Genomic DNA, 16289 nt, shown 5'->3' on the forward strand with positions numbered 1-16289 from the left:
TCTGTGGTGCACATAGCCCTTGCATGTGCTAGTTCCTAGCCTCTTGCCCCTTACTGGTGGATTCCAGGCAGGGCAGGAGCTCCACTGTAGAGCTACATCCCCAGGCTGGTAGTAAGGTTTGATTGTCAGGCAGCACTCCAGGCTGTAGCTGCCTCTGGGCTCCACACAGCAGGACGCTCAGCCAGCCTTTTATGACTACTGGACCAAAGGGTATGAATGAACTCAGACAACCACAGGCAGCTAACAGGCCTCCAGGGTATGTTAAGTTCATGGATCTGCTCTCCAAAATGGCATTCTTTCTTTCCACTGAGTAACCAGGCAAGTGAGTGCCTGGCTGATGTGCATGTCTGTTAACTTAATTGGATCCCTACTGCTTGCAATTTTTTTTTAGGGATTATGCTGTTTTATTTCTGTTGCCCAAATTGGGATCCTCCTGCCTCAGGTGTGCAGTGCTACGGCATACTCCTAGCTATAACTTGCCTTTATCAATCTATGAGGGCAAAGTGCACACCAATACAAGAATAGTTACTTAGGTGCTGTGTGACCCAGAGTCACTGGAACAGAACTACAGAAATAAGACATGGGTTTCGAGTATCTTCTAAGAGCACCTGCATGCCAGGGACTGTGTTGGTATTTGACAAAAATGGGTGTAGTAGTCCTCATTATGACTCAGCAAAGTAGAAACACTTGTACCCATTTCACAGAAGGACAAACTAAGAGTTATAGATGCTAATATTTGTCCATTAACTCATGGAGGCACTGGCTGAGAAGCTGGGCTGGAGTGTGTGCCTCTAGGGTAACCTTTCCTACAGAGAACTCCACCCCTAGGGCTCAGTGGTTCCTAGCCTCAAATTCAATTTTCTTTTAACTTGTGCATGTGTCTGTCTGTATTTATCTGAAGATTCTAAAATAAAACACATGTAAACTAATTGTATTTTTGTGTGTATGTGTGTGTGCCCAGAGATCACCTCCGAAATAATTATTATTCATGGCAGCGTCCACCTTGCTTTTCTCTTTCACTTTTATTAATTCTTATTTTGTATGTGGGTGTGCATGTTTGGTGGATGGAGGACAATTTATAGGAAGGAGCAGGTTCTTGCCTTCTACCATGTGGATCCTAGGGACTGAACCCAGGGCAAGCTTGGCAGCAGCTACCGAGCCATTTTCCTAGCCCCCACCTTAGCTTTTGAGTCTTATCTTTTACTGACCTCAGAGCTCATTGCTTTTGCCTAGACTGGCACTCCAGTCAGTCCCAGGGACTTGCCTGCCTCTGCCCACCAAGAGCTAAGATTATGGTGTGCACCACTACACCTGGCTTTTATTTGGGTTTTGGGATCCAAACAAGTTCTCATACTTGCACAGCACGCTCTGGTTCCTAAGCCATCTCCCTGGGCTCCTGAAGGGATGGTTTTATTGTTGTTGAGACAGTGTTTCCCAGTGTGGCTTTGACCTACCTTAAACAGGAATTTGCTTCATAGATCAGGCTGGCCCTGAACTCTCAGAGCTCTTTCTTCTGCTTCCCAGTAGTGAGGGCCCTGAGACCTGAGAGGTTCTTTTTTTAGGGGGAGGAGGTAATTCCTGGAATTGTGAGATTGTTTGGGGAAGCAGAATTTCCAGGATGTAGTCTGCTGTGGAAAACTAAGGGCTTGTTGTGGGATCAAGGACAGAACCAGACAGGACAGGTAACTCTGTGGTCCCATGCATCCTGGGGCTTATGCTATGTCAAGGTGTCTGTCTATGCTGTCTTGGCTTAGGTGCCTTGGAGCAAGCTCTAACTCACCTGCTGTGGGCAATGTGGTCTTTTGGGGCTTGCGTCCACTTAGCTCCAGGAAGGAGTTGAGCCACGAGGAGGCACCCAGGCGCAGGTCTCTGAGGAACAGGGAAGTGTCTCTCTGCACCAGCCCCATCACGCCTAGTGCCTTCTGGTCTGAGTCAAAATGGTCTTCTGCTTCTGTCCCTGCAGAACACATGTGGGAGGCTGAGCTGGTCTCTCTTTTCAGGCCCAGTTCTAACCCACAGACTTGGGGGCATGTGAGGCATGCAGGCATCCAGCTGCCATACTTTGAGGGCATGGACCTTACCTGAATAGGCACTGACACACTTGGAGAGTACGCTCAGTGGTAGAAGAGGGTCTATGAGGCTCAGCAGACGAGAGGGAGAAGCAGAGGACTGCAGAGTGGTAACTGGGTAGGCTACCATGATACCATCTGGTACCCTCACTCCATAGGCTGCTGCCCGAAGGGACACAGTGATGCAGAGATTGCCACCTGCACTGTCTCCCGCAAGGCAGATCCGCTCTCCAGTTGAACCTAGTTGTGGGGAGAAGAGCCAAGTTATAGCCTGGCATGAGCAGGGAGAACTGGGCTCTCGGGTGAGGTATGCAATTCCTAAGATCAAGCAGAATGCCATTTTAGTTACTGGCAAGAGGCATGGATTTGAACCTTTGTGGTAGGTAGTGGTCAGAGGACAGAGACAAAGTGCTCTGGCAGACAGCAGCAAGAGCAGTGGGTAGGAGAGAGGAGCTCAGGGCAGTCTTCCTAAGACAGGGACATCAGATGTTGGGAAACTAAGGTCAAAGTTAAGGCTGGGAATGGCCATGTTCTGTTCTGTGCCTTGATGTCCTCCTGAGATGTTGGCATTCCAAGAGGGAGGTGTGAGGACCTGGCAAATAGGTGGGCCTGAGAGCCAGCAGACTGGCAGTGCAGGAAAGCAGAAGGTGGGAAGCTGGGGCATGGGGGAGGAAGGAGAGGCAGGAGGGGAGGGGCTGGGATAAGACAGCAGGAGGCAGAGATGAAGTGGCCAAATGCAAGATGAGCAGCATTGGGACTAGCCATCAGCAGGGCTGCAGAGGCAGCAGAAGGGAGGTGGGCTGGGGTGAGGGGCAGGCAGAGATAAGGCTGAGGCTGAGGACCTAGGGACTTAGCGCATCCCCGGGACAGGACGAGGGTTGAAGAAGAGTGGCCAGGGCAAGGATGAGGGAAGAATCTGTGAACACAGGGACCTGGGTCTCACCAAGCAGGTCACAGTGCTTGACAGCCCAGCAGTAGGCAAAAAAACACTCCTCCAGTGCTCTGGGGAAGGGAGCCTCGGGGGCCAGGGAGTAGTCGATGGAGATGATGGGGACTCCTAGCTCCTGGGCCCAGTTCTTGAGGTAGGGCTCATGGGATTTGGAGGTCTGTGCCACAAAGCCGCCACCGTGGATATGGATAACCAGGGCCCGTGAACGGGGTGCTTGGTGAGGCCGTGGGCGCAGCTCCAGGCGTGAGCCCTCAGATTTTGCCAGGCTGTTGAGCAACTTGCTGTCCTGGTGGTGAGGAGAGATGGTGATCTGTCAGGGCTTTCCTCCTCCCACAGGGTAAGCTCAGGGCTTCAGGGTGCTTGGGTGGGACTTACCTGTCCTTCCCGCAGGTCATAGGAGATGAGCCTAGCTAGCACAGGCCCAGGACCCGTGTGTGCCAAGGGAGGCGAGATGGTAACTGTGAGCCTGGGATCAGAGATCAGTGGCATCTCAAAGGCCTCCGGTGGCAAGCTAAGCAGGCGGCTTACCTTCACAGTGGTTGATGCCATGTTGGCCAGAGACTGTGGAGGGAACAGAAAGGATGCTGGGGTAAGGTTATGGCAGTGGTGGGGGCACACACCATACCACATACTTCCTGCTCCCAGCCCAGTCTTTTTCTTATGTGCTATCCTTGGCCTTGGGGCCCTGTTGTAAGCGGCTGTGGCTTTGCTGGCTATCTGGGAGCCAGTCTCCATCTGTAAGTATGCTGGGGCTTTCTCCTGGCTCTGAGCTCACCGACAGCACCTCGATCTCAGTGATGTTCCAGAAGGCTTTCCAGAAGTGCACATCCAGGTTCTGTATGATGCGTTCAAATTCAGCCCCACGCAACTCTGGGTCTATGGCAAATCGGCCTCCGGTAAAGAGGGAACTGGCAGCCACACCTGGGGATGAGGGTGGGGTTGTCAAGGAGCCCTGGTGGCAGCCAGATTGCTCAGTTAGGTTAGGAAAGGGGGGGACAGGAGAGGGTGTAGGCAGGGTCCAGCTGCCACTCACTGAGGCCCGTCTCGTTGCGTTTGTAGTGTTCCCCGAAGGACACCAGCCCGATGGAGAGAGTCTGCAGGAACGGCCGGATGGCAGGTGTGAACTGTGAAGGGATGCCTGTGTCACCCAACTACCCAGGAGAGGGATGGGATGAGTTGGGACAGAGGTAGGAGTAGGTACATACATTTAGTAAGCTTTTACTGAGCTGTTGTGGTGTGCTGTGGGCATCACCCTGGGCCCTTTCATGGACCTAGTGTCCTCAAAAGGAAGGAGACGATGAACAAATAAAGGCATGTGACATGTAATGTCTAAATCAACTAATGATTTGAAGGATGGCACTAGGTGCATGGGCTGCAGTGATGCCCCAGGAGAGGTCAGAGCAAGTGCAGAAGCGGAAGCTGCGGTGCTGCATACGGGCAGCAAGGGGAAGCAGCAGTACTGACGTGAGCATGGAACGGAGAACATGGTGTTGTGCCTACAGCTGAGTGAGCTGGGGATTGAGAGCCAGGGAGGTCCTGGAGGCAAAGATGGGCCTAGGCTGAGGGATGGACTTCATTCTGAGCTTCATCTGGAGGCCTGTCAACTGGGGAGTTAAGAGTACACAGGATCTTTCTGAAGTCAGGGGTGAGGCAGACAGTTCAGGCTGGGTACAGGGAACTGAAAGCCAGAAATGAAGAAATGATCCAACACAGGTACAAAGAACTTGGGCAGATCAGCTGAGGCCTAGACAAGGGGTAGATAGCTGTCAGGGAAGACTGGGAGATACATGACACGTGGCAGACAGGGGACAGACAGGAGACTCAGCCAAAGGAGGCCAAGGCAAGGAATTAGTAGAGTTCTTGTTCACTCAGTAAACACTGGACGAGTTCCATAGCATGCTAGGCTCTGGGAGGGAGCAGGGACTGAGTAATATCTGAGATCAGGAGGCCTCTGCCTTCCTGGAAGTTGACATTTTAGAGGGTGATGCTGTCTTGCATTCTAGCAGATCTGGGTCCTCAGGAGCTGGCAGCTGGCCCAGGTTGTGCTCTTGGCCAGGGACCCAGTAGGCCAAAGAGCACAGGAGCTCCTGGCCATTGTGGTTACAATACCGACTTAGGCAGCCTGGAATTTCTTTCCAGTGTCGAGGCCAGGACATAAAAGCAGGGAGATGGCTGGCTCTGCCAGGCTCCTCACTATTTGTAGGGTTTGTGTGTGTGAGTGGAAAGTCCCAGAAAGAACTATGTTGGGTTGCTCAGGACCAGAGTGCTGGACAGGGACAGGGAAGCTGAAAGAGTGGTGGGCTCATCTCTCAGAGAAGGGAGAGAAAAGAGGCCCCTGGAATTCTTAGTAGGGCTCCTTGATACAGCTTGCTATAGTTCTCTGGAGCTGCCTAGAACAAGCACTGACCCCAGACTGGGGCAGCCCCAGCCTCTGTTCTGACTTTAGTGTTCTATGTTCTGCAGTTCTCTAGGCCCCAATTTATTTATTTACTTATTTGTGTGTGTTTGTTTGTTTATGAAGCAGGGTCTTTCTTTTCTTTTTCTTTTTTGGTTTTTCAAGATAGGGTTCCTCGGTATAGCCCTGGCTATTCTGGAACTCAGAACTGTCCTGGAACTCAGTAGACCAGGCTGGTCTCAATCTCAGAAATCTGCCTGCCTCTGCCTCCCAAGTGCTGGGACTAAAGGCGTGCGCCACCACTGCCCAGCACGAAGCAGGGTCTTTCTATATAGTCTTGGCTTGCCTGGTACATATGATGTAGCTTAGGCTAGCTTCTATCTTTAAATAATCCTTCTGCCTTTAACCCCCTGAGGGTATTGGGCTGCCCCACTTGCTGTGTGGTGGGACAGGTTCATCTTTCTGAGGTGGTTTGGGATGGGCAAAAGATAGAAAAGGTCCACAGCTTGGGTCAGAACCCAGGGAAGAGATCAGCCACAACCAGGTCTTCTCCATTGTCACCAACTATGATGGGTGTGTTGACCCTGTCCAGAGGGCTGCCTAGAAATCATGTGATTTTTATAGCAACTAAGCCCAGGTGCCAATCTGATATCTGTGGGATGGCACCTTCTTCCTTCCGTTTCAGGTGTCTCAGTGAAGATGACAGGGAGTGTACTCAGATAGGAGAGACCTTTGAGATCAAGAACTGTCACCATCCTAGGGGCTCAAACTCAAAAGAACTTAGGGGACGACTACAAAAGAGTGGATGGGGATACAGCTCAACAGCAGAGTGCTCACCTGACATTCACGAGGCTCTAAGTTCAATCCATAATACTTGGAAAAGAAAAAGAACAAATGAACCTCCCCTCCTCCCAGGGACTGAAGCTTTGGCCTCATGCATGTTTGAGAGATCTTTTTCCACTGAATTACAGCTCCAGCTTTCTTGTTACTTTTGAGACAAGGTCTCAGTTAAGTTCCCAGGCTTCCCTTCATCTCACTCTCGAAGCTCACCCAGGCCATGGACTTGCGATCCTCCAGCCTCAGCTTCCCAAGCAGCTGATGATATGTACCTGCCGAGTTACCCAGGCCCAGCTGGGGAAAAGGCTTCTGATCTATGTTATGAGTCACAAGTTTGAGCCCCATAGAGTCCAGTTCTGAGTTCCTGCCAACTTTCCTTGCCAGTCTGTGGGGTGAGTCATGAATCTAATAATTGTGGTTACCGTGGACACTACTTCAAGGACAGGCTACCAGCCACCAGAGCCTTCACTGTAAACCCAGAAGGACACGGGGCAAGGGACTCACCTGGAAGCCCAGGCAGCGGCCATAGAAGCAGCCTTTATGTAGCGTGACATACTCTTGCAGGAAGTCAGCGGTGAGTCCTTCATCACCCTCAAAGAAGAGCACTCCTGGCCGGTTGATGGTCAGCAGGCGCTGGGCATAGTAGGCCAGAGCACGGAGCTGGGTGAGGGCAGCCAGGTAGGCCTCCAGCTCTGCTAGGTTGTGGCTGGCACGGAAGAAGATACTTCTGCGGTTAGAGGCCACATATCGGGATTTGTGTAGTAGGTGTGCCAGGCAACAACGGGCTGTGTGCACCAAGCTACGGTATCCGTTGGCTGGTGTCTCTGTGTCCAGGTCAAAATGGTGTGTCACACCCAACAGCTGGCCTAGGGTTGGTTCCAGCCCCAGTGCCTGTTCCCGAACACCTGCAAAGACATTGGACAGCCGCCGTGCTGTCTCTCCCGGGCCCTGGCTTGAGAAGAAGGCCATATTGTCTTCTGCAAGTGTCACCAGCGACTGTGTCATTGTTCGTAAATCCATGTTGTGTGAGAACGCTGAGGCTGTGGAAAGATGGGAAGGTCTGTGATTATCCTTTGCTCTGTCAGGGCCAGGAGTACAGGGCCTTCCTCCTTCCCTAGGCCCAACCAAGTATTCAAACCTAGGATTATCCTTGCTGAGATCCAGGAGCCCAAAGCTGAGCCCTCTCCTTCCTCAGGTCTATTCCAAGCCTCTTAGAGATGCAGGGGCCTTCCATTATCTTCTCTCTCATACCTAGGAATTTATCTCCTTGTCTTTTAGAAGTCTGTGCTCTCATCCTCTTTCTGCCTAGAAGCTGGGAGTCGAAGCCCTCAGACTGAGCGGCCCCTGCCTGTTTCTCCTCTTCAGAATTGGAACCCCACCCTGTCCATGTCTTTTGCCCCCCTTCCTGGATCCAGGAGTCCAATCTCCTGAGCCCAAAAGGATCCATTTCTCTATTCCAGAAGTCGGCCCACCCTTTTCCTTCTTCCTTCCAGGTATTCAAGGGTGAACTCCTATCTTTGTTTACTGTCTTTGGATTTGTCCTCCTTGTTCTGGGAAATCTGGATGCTCAGTGGTTCCCTTTCTTAAGACCCATGCATTCAAGCCTCATTTCAAGTTTCCTTCTTACTCTTATGGGGTTGCCTACAAGCCCTTCCCTTCTGACAATGGCTGGGAACATTAATCCCTGAGGCCAGCCATTCCTATTGCCTAGGAATGCCCTCTGTACCTAACCCTCCTACTGAGCCCCATCTACAAAACCAGCCTTTCTGCACCAGGGACTCACTCCTGGTTACTTAAGCCTTCCATAGAATCCCTTCCAAAATCCACCTCCCTCCTGGCTTTTCTGTAGGATTCCCTAAGCCCAGCATCTCTTCTTTGGATGGTCTTCTGGCTTTCAGCCATGTCCATCGCCTTCGAGTACATTGTCCTACTCTCCTGCCTGAAGCAACAGTTTAAGTAGCTAATAAATATTTATCTCACTAGCCAAACCCATGCTACCTATGGTTTAGTTAGCTCCCAAAGACCCTGGATGCACTGGTTCAGACATCTATTACAGGAAGGAAACTGAGGCTCAGTAGGGAGCCAGAGGTTATATGGATAATTACAGAGCCCACAGAACTACCCATTTCTAAGTCCAGAACTCCTACATACAGAGCACTCCTCCTAGGACTCTCAAAGCTCAACTTCTGTCCTTCAAAATCTGGCTCCATGCTTGCTTTGGCTCTCCACATTCAGGGTCCTTTGTGATCTTCCTCCAGAGTCTCCTTAGGTATTCCTGTTATTTAGACTTTTATATCGCATCTTGGATAAGTTGCCCTTGACAGTTTGCTGGGGACACTACAACCTTCCCAAGTGATTTTTTTCCCCCTCTGGAAGTCTAAGGCCCTGCCTGGCTCCTGGGTTTGCAACCCTTTGTTTCCCTAGAAGACAGTGTCTCCTCTCCCTTCCATTTCTGACTCTTAGTTGGGCCTGCACTCACCCCTCCCTGGCCTCTTCCGACTGGAGCTCCCCAAGCTGGCACAGCAGGTCTGTGGCTAGTGCCAGTAGCAGCCTGGGGCGATAAACCGGGGGAGGGGCCAGCCTCGGTAGGGTGTGGTCACTGCTTCACCTCCCATCCAGAAAGGATAGTGAGAACCACATGTTGGAAACAGAGCCCAGAGTTCAACTCCTTGCCCCTCCTGCCTGCTTGACAGGCAGCTCAACAGAGAGTCCTCCTGCTAGGTTCTTCTTCCTAAGATCCCTGGATTCCTGCCTCCTCAGTTCCTCCTTGCTTAGACCGGGGAGCCCATCCCCCGGCTCTTCTTGCTCAGAGTTGAGTCTAGCCCCCAGTCTCTTCTTCCTCAGACTCAGGGACCCAGTTCTGGTCTTCTTCCTTAGGACCCAGGAGTCCCAAGCTTTAGTCCTGAACACACTGTCCCCTCTCCCCCAGTCTCTTCTCCCCCAAGTGGATTCAGGGAGCCAAAGGCTCAGTGATGCCAGTTCCCACCCCCAAGACTGGTCCTGGCACAGATGTCTCCAGCTGTTAGGGAAAACAAGTGGTCAGCCCTACTTCACCCCCTGGGAGTGCAAAAGCTGATTAAGGGCATTACCAAACTCAGCCAGGGGCCTGAGTCATGAGCCTACTGGGTGCTATTCTTACATGCACATCCTCAGCTTACTCCTAGCTTCCACAGCCCACCCTGCGGACAGTCGACTCCATGTTACGTATGAGGAAAGCAGGGCTCAGATACTCTGGCAGGGTCTTCCACAAGCTCCTCACCCAGCTGGCTCTTTCTCATCCTCAGGCCTCAGCTCGTGGTGGTCCCTCCCTTAGCTTTCCCCATCTCTAAAGTCGACTCTCATTAATTAACCCACTAAAGCTTATTTCGACCTTAGCATGCTCATACCTTTGCTTTTCTGTCTCCTCTTGGACACAAACAGGTTTTTGTGGAGGCATAAAGCTCATAAAGTGGAGTATGACTATTTAGGCAGAACACAACATTACAAATAAAAATCAGGTGTGTGGTTTTTGAAAGAGCCTGTTGTACATGAGAGGCTTCAGCAGCACACATCTGGCTGTGGGGCAGCCCCCAGTCTCTGTCCCTGGACTGTCATCTTGATGAAGGGAGAGGGTGGCCCCACATTAGCAAATAAGTGAAGGGCAGAGGGCACGAAGTAGACTGAAGGCCAAAGGCAGTGACTGGGAACTGGGGAGAGGGTTGTACCTTCCCAGGACTTGCAAACAGACAGCCGGACCAGAGCCTTCCTTCGGGGTCATGAGCTAAGCAGCTGGTTGCTTGTTGGGTGATCCGAGGTTAGGTCTGAATTCCTCATCTGGAAACTGCTGAGCCATTCTGCCCACCCAGGGTGGCTGGACTGCTTCATGAGCAGCACTTCATGGGGCTTTCCTCCCCCTTCCTCCTGGAAGTGGAACCCATGTGCTAAGCATGCACTACTACTGAGCCATATCTCTAGCCCATGCATTGCATGTGCATGCATGGTTTGCTCCCTGGCCTCACTGATGGGCCTGGGAGTTAGGTTCTCCTTCCATGTAGCCTGTCACTACCCTAATACACCTATGATTTCCTTTTTTTTTTTTTTTTTTTTTTTTTTTTTTTTTTTCGAGACAGGGTTTCTCTGTGTAGCCCTGGCTGTCCTAGAACTCACTCTGTAGACCAGGCTGGCCTCAAACTCAGAAATCCGCCTGCCTCTGCCTCTGCCTCCCAAGTGCTAGGATTAAAGGTGTGCTCCTCCACTGCCCGACCATATGATTTCCTATTTTGTTCTGTCTCCCCAGGAGATTGACTGGGCACCCTGAGTTCAGGGCCTCCTCTGTTGTGTTCCACTCTTAGTTGGTATAATTTCTCACTTTCTAAGCTTAGCCTTACCCACTTGTTACACTGGATACCTTATATCTACCACAGTTCACTCTGCTAGGACTGACTACCTTCCCACCCCAATGTAACATGTGGGGAGTACGGGGTTGGGACATTTATTGAAGACGAAGAACACTTTTGAAAGGACAAGTGACTGGGATGAAGCACTAGGGAAGGGTAGGATTCCCCTAAGCCCTTGTGATTTCAGGACCCTGCTCTTTGGCCCATTCAAGGTTCCCTGAAGACCGGGCTGGCTAGAGGCAGAAGGGAGGGATATTGAGATTTCCAGAATCTCAGGCAGAGGGCACTGGGGTAAGGGCATACCCAATGGGAACATGAGTGAGCATGGCAGGAATGGGGCAAAGGTAGGGCCGAGGTGGGCCTGGCAGTGGGGGAGGGGGACCTAGCCAACTAGGATCCAGCCCTTTGCCCTGGGAATTTCCCCCCTTGGTGCTGGGAATCAAACTTGCACACGCTAGACAAATGTTCTGCCATTGAACCATGTTCCTACCTCCTCCAGCCCTTTGCCCTGAGAGGCCGCTTGTCAGCTGTATCAGGCCTGGACTTTGGTTCCTGGGGATGTACCAGGTCAATGTACCTTCATGTTTCTTGACATGTCTGAAGGTATATGTGTGTTTGTATGTGTCATGACCTATGCATGTTTGTTAGCCCACGAGTATATGTTTTGTCTTGGATTTTCAGCTTGTATGGGGATGTGTTCATGTTTTTATGAATCCATGTACTAGGACTGGGGATGTAGTTCAGTTGGTGCAGTGCTTGCCTCACTCCACCTGGATTTGATCACCAATACTAGAGACTGAGTGTGGGGGTGAATATTTGTAATCCCAGCACTGTGGTGATGGAGACAAGAGGATCTGATGTTCAAAGTCATCTTGAACCACATGGTGAGTCTGAAGCCAGCCTGGGATGTAAACATGATGCCCTGCCTCTAAAACAGCAGCAACAACAATAAAAACAACAAGAATTTATGGACATGTCTGGGTGTGTCATGGTCTCCATGTGTGTTCGTGTGTGCTGAGAACAGGACTCACTATTTGCTCAGGCAGAGAGCTCAGGAGGCACATTGTACATTCTCCTCACCTATCCCCATCTACCTGACATCCTAGGAGCATGCCACCCCATGCCACCCATCTCCACTACCTCCTCCTGGTCCTCACTCGGATAGTTTTAAAGCTGCGTGAGCCTCTGACTTAAGCCTCTTCCTGCAGAGCATCCAGAGGATCTTTTGAAAGCAAAAAGCTGACCATGCCCTTCCAGCCCACCAAGGCTTCCCCACCTTCCTCCCAGATAAAGCTTCAGTCTTGGATATGGCCTTCTAACCCAACCTAGAGCCCACCCTGCTTGCCCCAGCTTCCTGACCTCACCCCACCCCCACCCCCCGCCCCAGCCCCGGAACTGCCTCTGCCTTGTCAGGCGAAGCTCCTTCCAGCAGGTGTTCTTGCTCCTGCTGCTCTGCTCTCACTACCTTTCTTGCTTGGCAGCTGATGCCTGCCTGTCCATGAGTCTGATGTCACCTTGCTGGGAAAGCTTCCGAAGATCATTTTCTCAGGATTTTCCTTTTTGAAAGCAGGACACATTTTCTCATGTAGCCCAAGATGGCTTCAGACTGACTATGTAGTCAAAGATAACTTTAAACTTCTTTCTGATCCTTCTGCCTCCGCCTCCCAACTTGTGAATTATAAGCATGTGCCCTGATGCCTACTCTGTGTGGTCCTGGAGACAGACCCTTGGGCTTTGTCCATGCTAGACAAGGACTCCAGTAACTAAGCTACATCCCGAGCTCCAGGATTTTTCCTTTTATCACATTGGTTTGTTTACAATGTTTTGTAAATGGGTGAGTAAGAGAGGTTGAGACAGAGTTTCACTCTGTAGCCCTGACTAACTTGCAACTCACTATGTAGCCGAGGCTTGCCTTGAATTAATAATGGTGATCCTCCCGACTCAGCTTCCCAAGGACTGGGATCAGAGGTGTGTGCCTGGTAACAACAACAGTCTTATCAACATCTGTGTCCTCAGCTCTACTGAGACTGTCCTGCTAGTTACAGAAGACTAAACCTGGCACCTCTAGGTGTTCAATGTCTGTCTGGGGATGGAATCTTTGTGACTAGAGCCTTTTAGATTCAGCATTAAGGTTGGGGCATACAACAGCTGTCAACTCCACAGTCCGTGCTCTGAGAAGGCTGAAGGTGTCCATCTCTCTGTCTTCACTGGACAGGTGAAGGAAACCCAACCAGTTTACTGCCTCTGTGTCATCATTTGGGAAATGGACTGATCATAATGACAGCAGTCTCATCCAGTTACTGGCAAGATCACGTGAATAAATGATGGCTCCAGCCAGGCAGGATACCCTTGGGGCAGGGGTGAGATCTGGTTCACAGGTCTGAAGCCTGGCACCAGGAAGGGCCTCAGGAAATGACAAACAATTCTCAGAGCTTCGAGCCTTTGTGAGTATGCTTGCCTGGACCCTGTGCAAGGAGCCTTACTCAAGCAGATTCTTTCTGACTCCTCATGACACTAAGGGCAGCTTGGCTATTAATAGCCTCACGTCACACTTCACACATTCCTTTACTTATCAATCTAATAAATACTTGAGTGTCCATGTGTCTGGCATTCCCTGTCAACAAGGCAGACACAACCCTACTCTTAGGGAGATCAGTGTCTAGTACAGTCAGGCACTCTACTCAGTATACTCAAGCTAGGCAGTAGACTTACATACACCTCTCCTGGCTTACTGTATGCCAAAGGACACACATTTGAATCTGGCCACAGCCCTACAGATGCCTGGAGCTCAGGAAAAAAAAAAATTGAGAAAAGGGCCCCTGTTTACTGCTTCACAGATCATAGCAATTTGGTGAAATGGGTCTCTGCGGTACAGGTTCCATATTGTCTCAAAGCATACTGTCCTGCTATGTAACTTTGTTGTGTGATAGGAGGCTTCAGGCTCCTGCTTGAACTCCAACACCTGTCTACCAAAGGAGGTACGAGGAATGATGAATTTGGGGTTACTGGGGCTGGGAGCCATGCCAGGCTTTTTTCTTTTTTTCTTTTTTCTTACACAGGAACCTGTCTCTAGGACTGCTAAAGATACATGGACTTCAGGTGGAGCTGCATGGTGAGAGCTTGCTCAGTGTTCACCAGGCCCTAGGTTTGGCTATAAGCAGCACCAAAGACAAGACTCATAACTGAACCAAGACTTAATGCTTGTTCTGATTGAGCCATGCAACGTCTCTGGTTGTTCTGCCACTGTTTCTCCAGCCTTTTAGATCCAGGGACACTAGATGGTAACTCTCTCCTTTCTCTAAGGACGGTGTGAAGGTGCAAAGCCAACTTAAAAATTCTCATGTTTTGGAAGTCGCCCAGTGTTGCTGGGTTGACAAAAGTCGATTGTCAATGAGCAGATGGATGGACTGACTGAGAGAGTAAGGGGCGGCAAGGAGCTCTTCCATTCTGCCTACCTTTTGCACGCTTATATTTCTTCATTTGGAAAAAGCGGTTAAGACCCCTTCCGCGTTATTCTTTTAGGAGGGCAGAAGACATGAAAATCAGCGCTTGAGCCGAAGCCGAAAACACTAAGGGCACAGCTGTTGTTCTTGGTCACACTGAAAATAAGGAACCTGAGCGAGAACCCTATTCCCACAGACTAGCATTTCAGACACTTCTCCCAACACAGCACTGGGATAACCGGTAGTCCTTACGTCTCGGTGGGGCATTCTACTCTCACATCACCCCCCTCCCCCCACGGAGGACGGCAGTGGGTCAGTCCACGGATATCTCCCCCTCGTGGAAGTGGGTCAGTCCCCCCAGTCCCCAGTACCCCGCAGGCTGTGCGGGATTTCTTCCAAGCTGCTACCGGCTCACCTTTGACCTTGCCTTTTCGCCACCGCCTTCGACTGCGGTTCTTTGATCCTTCTTTGGCCTGCTTGGAGGCCTGGGCCCCCACGGGCGCCGATTCCACGGCCGGCTCCATCAATTCTTTCCAGTCCTGGCGCGGGGCCCAATTCCAGCGATCAAGTCCCTCTCTTAGAGTCAATCCTAGTTACACACCACCGCCAGGCCCCCAAACCATCCAATCCTGGGCAGGCTCCTCGCTGAGCTCCGCCTTTAATGGGTGGAGCCGAAGGCCTTGGCCCGCCCATTCGTTCAAGGTTAAAGGAGCCGCGCGGTGCACCGCAACGACCAGAAAAAAAAAAAAAAAAAGCAATCCTGGAGGCGGCGGTGAAAAGTGTCCTCACAGCAGGAATAGTGAGAGGAGTCAGTCGCGCTAGAGCCACCCCAACAGAGAATTCCCAGTCGTCTTGTGCAGGTGCTGACCCTCGTCCTCCCATTCCTCTTTCCTTGAACCTGGTCCGCCCACTTGCCCCAGGAGCCGGAAGAACGGGCGGGCAGGGGCGGGCAACCCAAGGCGTGGGCGGAGACCGACTTGGGGGCGTGACCGCGCTTGGTAGCCGTTGGGGAAAGCCCCGCCCCTGCCCCGCCCCCTCACGTGTTCGTCCCTCGTGTTTTTTCCAGACAGGGCCCCTGTACTGCAGTTGAGGGTGGCCTTGGCTTCTCAGCAGACTACCTTCCAGTCTCACGCCCTCCCTCCCTCCTAGTTCTTATTGATCTGTTTCATGAGGATTCTCTCCCTCTGCCCTGTCTTCTTCTCCAGAATCAAAGGGATGCGGGGCGGGGAAGGGGGAAGACGGCCATCTTGAGGGCTAGCAGCTTGCAGGCCCCAGGGTTGACCTACTGAAAGGAGCTTAAGTCGAGGGAGCCCACGCCCCGGAAAAGTCGGGAAACCGAGGAGGCCCGAGCCTCGCACATGCGCACATGGTTCACTGTGCACCCAGTTGCTTCTGGGTAGCCCATGCCAGAAGCTTCTGGAACCCGGCTGCCCTGGGAGAATTAAGCCTCGATTTTCTTCTTGACAGAGCAAGCATTACTCTGCCCTCTAAGAAACTTCTCAGGCCTTTGGGGAGGAGGGATGGGATCCCTGAGGTGAAAGACCATCACTGCCGGCCCTCAGGACTATCACCTCTCCTCTGCTCCTGTCAGGACTGGATTCTATGGCATTACCTGACATTGTTTCAGAGAGGTGGCAGAAAGGTCTGCCGTACCTCACCAGCACTTCACTATGTTGTTTCCATTCAGCCTTGGCCTTGCTACAGACTTCTGCAGCCCTATCCAGGCCCCTCTCCCAAGCTTCTATACCCCATGAAACCGCTGAGGCCCTGTAGAGGCAAGACCTTCTCGAAGCAAGGCTGTGAAAGTCCCGGATGTTTAGCTAGTCTACACCACACTTACCAAGTGTAAGGCCCACATTGATCACTGTGCTGCAGTTGCTTAGTGTGATGTATGTTTTCCTCACAACTATTGCTCAGCCCTTTCTCTCTCTCTCTCTCTGTCTCTCTCTCTCTCATTCCTTCCTTCCTTCCTTCCTTCCTTCCTTCCTTCCTTCCTTCCTTCCTTCCATCCTTCCTTCACAAATGCATGCTGGAAAGAGCATTCATTTCTTTGACCTAATTCTGGAGTCAGAGCTCTTTTCTACTTCAATTTGATTTCCTTCCAATCTTTTGTAGGAGGCAGCCTGGTGTAAAGGGAGACAAACCTTGTTTTTACTCCTGTGTTTGCTGTTTCCAAACTACAGGGCCTTGTATAAGATCTTTTTTTTTTTTTTTTTTTTT

The 16289-nt window shown here is 51.3% G+C and overlaps 1 protein-coding gene across 5 annotated transcripts in view; it reads right to left on the reverse strand.

Moving 5' to 3' along the window:
* Positions 1-16289, reverse strand: part of Lipe (lipase E, hormone sensitive type) — an 18958-nt gene that overhangs the window by 1340 nt on the left and 1329 nt on the right. Inside the window, exons 1-10 of one of the 5 annotated variants that reach the window (XM_031385769.1) lie at positions 14485-14599; positions 14082-14225; positions 9955-10150; positions 6755-7290; positions 4052-4142; positions 3794-3939; positions 3394-3579; positions 3013-3304; positions 2082-2309; positions 1781-1957 (exon numbers count right to left, since the gene is read on the reverse strand). In XM_031385769.1, the coding sequence (XP_031241629.1) occupies positions 1781-1957; positions 2082-2309; positions 3013-3304; positions 3394-3579; positions 3794-3939; positions 4052-4142; positions 6755-7270 (1636 nt within the window). In that variant the 5' untranslated portion in view covers positions 7271-7290; positions 9955-10150; positions 14082-14225; positions 14485-14599. Of the gene's footprint in view, positions 1-1780; positions 1958-2081; positions 2310-3012; positions 3305-3393; positions 3580-3793; positions 3940-4051; positions 4143-6754; positions 7291-8729; positions 8854-9954; positions 10151-14081; positions 14226-14484; positions 14609-16289 lie in introns of those variants that run through there. The other 4 variants (XM_031385767.1, XM_031385766.1, XM_031385768.1 and 1 more) reach the window with 4 other exon arrangements.

Source organism: Mastomys coucha, unplaced genomic scaffold (assembly GCF_008632895.1).
Source record: "Mastomys coucha isolate ucsf_1 unplaced genomic scaffold, UCSF_Mcou_1 pScaffold21, whole genome shotgun sequence".
In the NCBI taxonomy this organism is placed as follows: Eukaryota; Metazoa; Chordata; class Mammalia; order Rodentia; family Muridae; genus Mastomys; species Mastomys coucha.